General features: G+C 34.2%; 1 protein-coding gene across 1 annotated transcript; it reads right to left on the bottom strand.

Annotated features, from left to right (window-relative positions):
• Positions 1-500: 500 nt before the first annotated feature.
• On the bottom strand, positions 501-1,565 carry LOC134722843 (uncharacterized). The gene has a single exon (XM_063586474.1). The coding sequence runs from the start codon at positions 1,563-1,565 to the stop codon at positions 501-503; it is 1,065 nt and encodes a 354-aa protein (XP_063442544.1).
• Positions 1,566-3,072: the final 1,507 nt, after the last annotated feature.

Genomic DNA, 3,072 nt, shown 5'->3' with positions numbered 1-3,072 from the left:
TACATTTTTAGAATCTGAAGGGGTTCTACTACTTACGGAAATCAAATGTTGTTTAAATTTCCTAAATACGTGTGTAAACAAACAGCTATACGTGTTCAGTGATACTTTTTATTATCAACGTTAAGCAACTGATTGCTTTCAGTCATATCAAAAAGAGTTAGCGAAAAAAGGCATATTCTGTTCTTGTTATCACTTATCATTCCAAATAGTCAACTATTTATATCGATTCTTTCCTTTTGTCATGGTTTTTGCACGAGATGTGTTAAACGCGTCCATCTATGCCAATCTGCTAAATCAAAAGTATCGAGCTTAAAAGACGTCATCGTGAGTGGTTGGACTTTCGTATGTCGTCACGTGGACAATAACCAATCACAAAACAGTATAGAATTTTGACATTAAAGTCGTAACGCAAGGCATCCACGAGAAGTCACTAAAAGCAAACACGAAGCTGAAGATACAACAATGCTGGTCAACAATGCATGGGTATATTAGCAAACACATTAACAATTATTGACCTCAAGTTCCAAGATCTTGGTTTTCTGGCCTGACTTTTGTAAACACGTTGTATTTTGTAGATTTTCGATGATTGGATACGTTTTAATGACACTCTGTAAATATGTTTTATAAAGTAATGTATCACAGCCACACACCAGTGGATTATCTCCCATGTCCAAAATAATAGGGACGGGTTTTTGTAGAAGTTGACTTACTATGGGCGGAACGTTCACAAAGAGATTGTTCCTCAAATTCACAAACAGTGGTTTGTGTCTTTTGCTTGCAGTTGTACTAGAACTAAAGTCTATATAATCCAGTTCATTGGAGGATAAATCTAATGTTTCCAAATTTGGAAAAGTCACTTCCCAATTCATCATTAAATCTGGAAACGACAATAGACTATTATTAGACATATTGAAATGTGTTAATTTTGGAAATTCTGAGTTTTGTAGAGGAAGAATAAAATATGTCATTCCATCAACACTGTTACTGATATCGATTTTTTCAAGATCTTTGTAATTACACATTTTTGTTGATGGCTCCTTATTCGGCAGCAAAACATCTCCAGCGTCCATTATAACGCCTTTCGATTCTAAACCGGTGATATCTTTAGGCTCCAAAATAAGTTCATAACTGATATTTTGCATTACCAGATAACTTAAAGTTTGTTGTCCACAATCGAAAGATTCCTTAGAAAAAATACTAAGCGTATCAAAAACACTACTTTCTATTACACTATTTTTCAATTTTAATTTAACCATTCGATCTGGAACATCAGCCATTGATAAATCGAATTCATGAAAACCATGTACGTGACAGCCATCTACCCAAAGTTCGTTTATATTCCTTGATTTCATTGGCCATGGTAATCGTAACTGACCAACATCTCCGCATGTTATATTTAGAATAACAACAGCAGTACCCGAAAGATCAGACAAAAGTTTCCGAATGTCTCTGAAATCTAGAAAATTTACTACATGGATGTTGCATTGAATAACATTGTCACTGAGACTACAAAATCTATCTAATCCTGGTAAATTTGAAAATACTGAAGCTGATGCGGTATGCATTAAAATCATTAAATATATATAGCCGAACATATTTTACACACTCACATCTAGTTTTTAAGTAAAGATCCGTCGACAGTTCTGGATTATATACTCTATATATACACTATCCAACTGTAGAACTATTTTTACTTTACTTGAACATAAATAGATTGTAAACATTGTCTACACCAAGTAATAACTGTCTCAAGTAAATTAATTATATATTTGGTATTTCAGGTGATGTATGTCTTGTGGTAAAAATGTGACATTTAAACGTCGTAACTACATGTTTGTGTGGCCAATAAGATCCACTGTATATGAAATAAAACAATATTTTTTTACTTAACATTGTGGCAATCAAATATGTTTTGATAGTTGAAATTGTTCGGAAAATCATTCTAACAATATGGCCCCAAGAGATGCAGAGGTCACTACATATATATGTAGATGATGCCAGCAAATCAATATAGAAAATCAAATATGACGATAAGATATGAAAGCTACTAAGATATCTAATAATAAATAGCATCCTTTAAGTCCAAATATTAACAGGTTTGAATAACAACTAGATATGGTTATCTTACGGCCTTCACCAAGAGCAAAACGCATACCATATTTTTACAAACCATATATATATATAGTTAGCCATCCAAATGCACAGGGATGTCAAATTGTATAACAATTCAAAAGGTATCTTTTATACATATAGTTTTGAAACTAGTGATTGAGCTATTTTTGTTGATAGCAACACTTGGGTACGCTTGTTCAATCTCAGGACTTTTTAGATTTATATATCAGCACGTGCCCATCTGATGAGTTAAGCCTTTTTTTAACTGATTTTTATAGCTCGTTCGTATGTTGTACTGTTATACCACTGTCCAAGGTTAGGAGGGGGGTTGGGATCCCGCTAACATTTTTAACCCCGCCACATTATTTATGTATGTGACTGTCACAAGTCAGGAACCTGCAATTCAGTGGTTGTCGTTTGTTTATGTGTTACATATTTGTTTTTCGTTTATTTTTTTACATAAATAAGGCCGTTAGTTTTCTCGTTTGATTGTTTTACATTGTCTTATTGCGGCCTTTTACAGTTGACTATGCGGTTAGGCTTAGCTCATTGTTCAAGGCCGTACGGTGATCTATAGTTGTTAATGTCTGTGTCATTTTGGTCTTTTGTGGATAGTTGTCTCATTGGCAATCATACCACATCTTCTTTTTATATTCCTCAACCTCAGGACACTTCAGATTAGATATCAACACTTGGGTACGCTTGCGGAACCTCGGGACACTTTAGATTTATATATCAACACTTGGATACGCTTGCTCAACGGCATGACTCTTTAGATTTAAACACTTGAGTACGTTTGCTCAACCGCAGGACTCTTTAGATTTATATATCGAAACTTGGGTACGTTTACTCAAACTCAGGACACTTAAGATTTTTATCAACACTTGGGTACGCTTAATCAATCTCATGACTCTTTAGATTTTTATAACAACACATGGGTACGCTTGCTGAACCTTATGA

Source organism: Mytilus trossulus, chromosome 6 (assembly GCF_036588685.1).
Source record: "Mytilus trossulus isolate FHL-02 chromosome 6, PNRI_Mtr1.1.1.hap1, whole genome shotgun sequence".
NCBI classification, from domain to species: domain Eukaryota; kingdom Metazoa; phylum Mollusca; class Bivalvia; order Mytilida; family Mytilidae; genus Mytilus; species Mytilus trossulus.
Note: the sequence above shows the minus strand (reverse complement) of the source record. Positions and strands in the feature narration are given on the sequence as shown.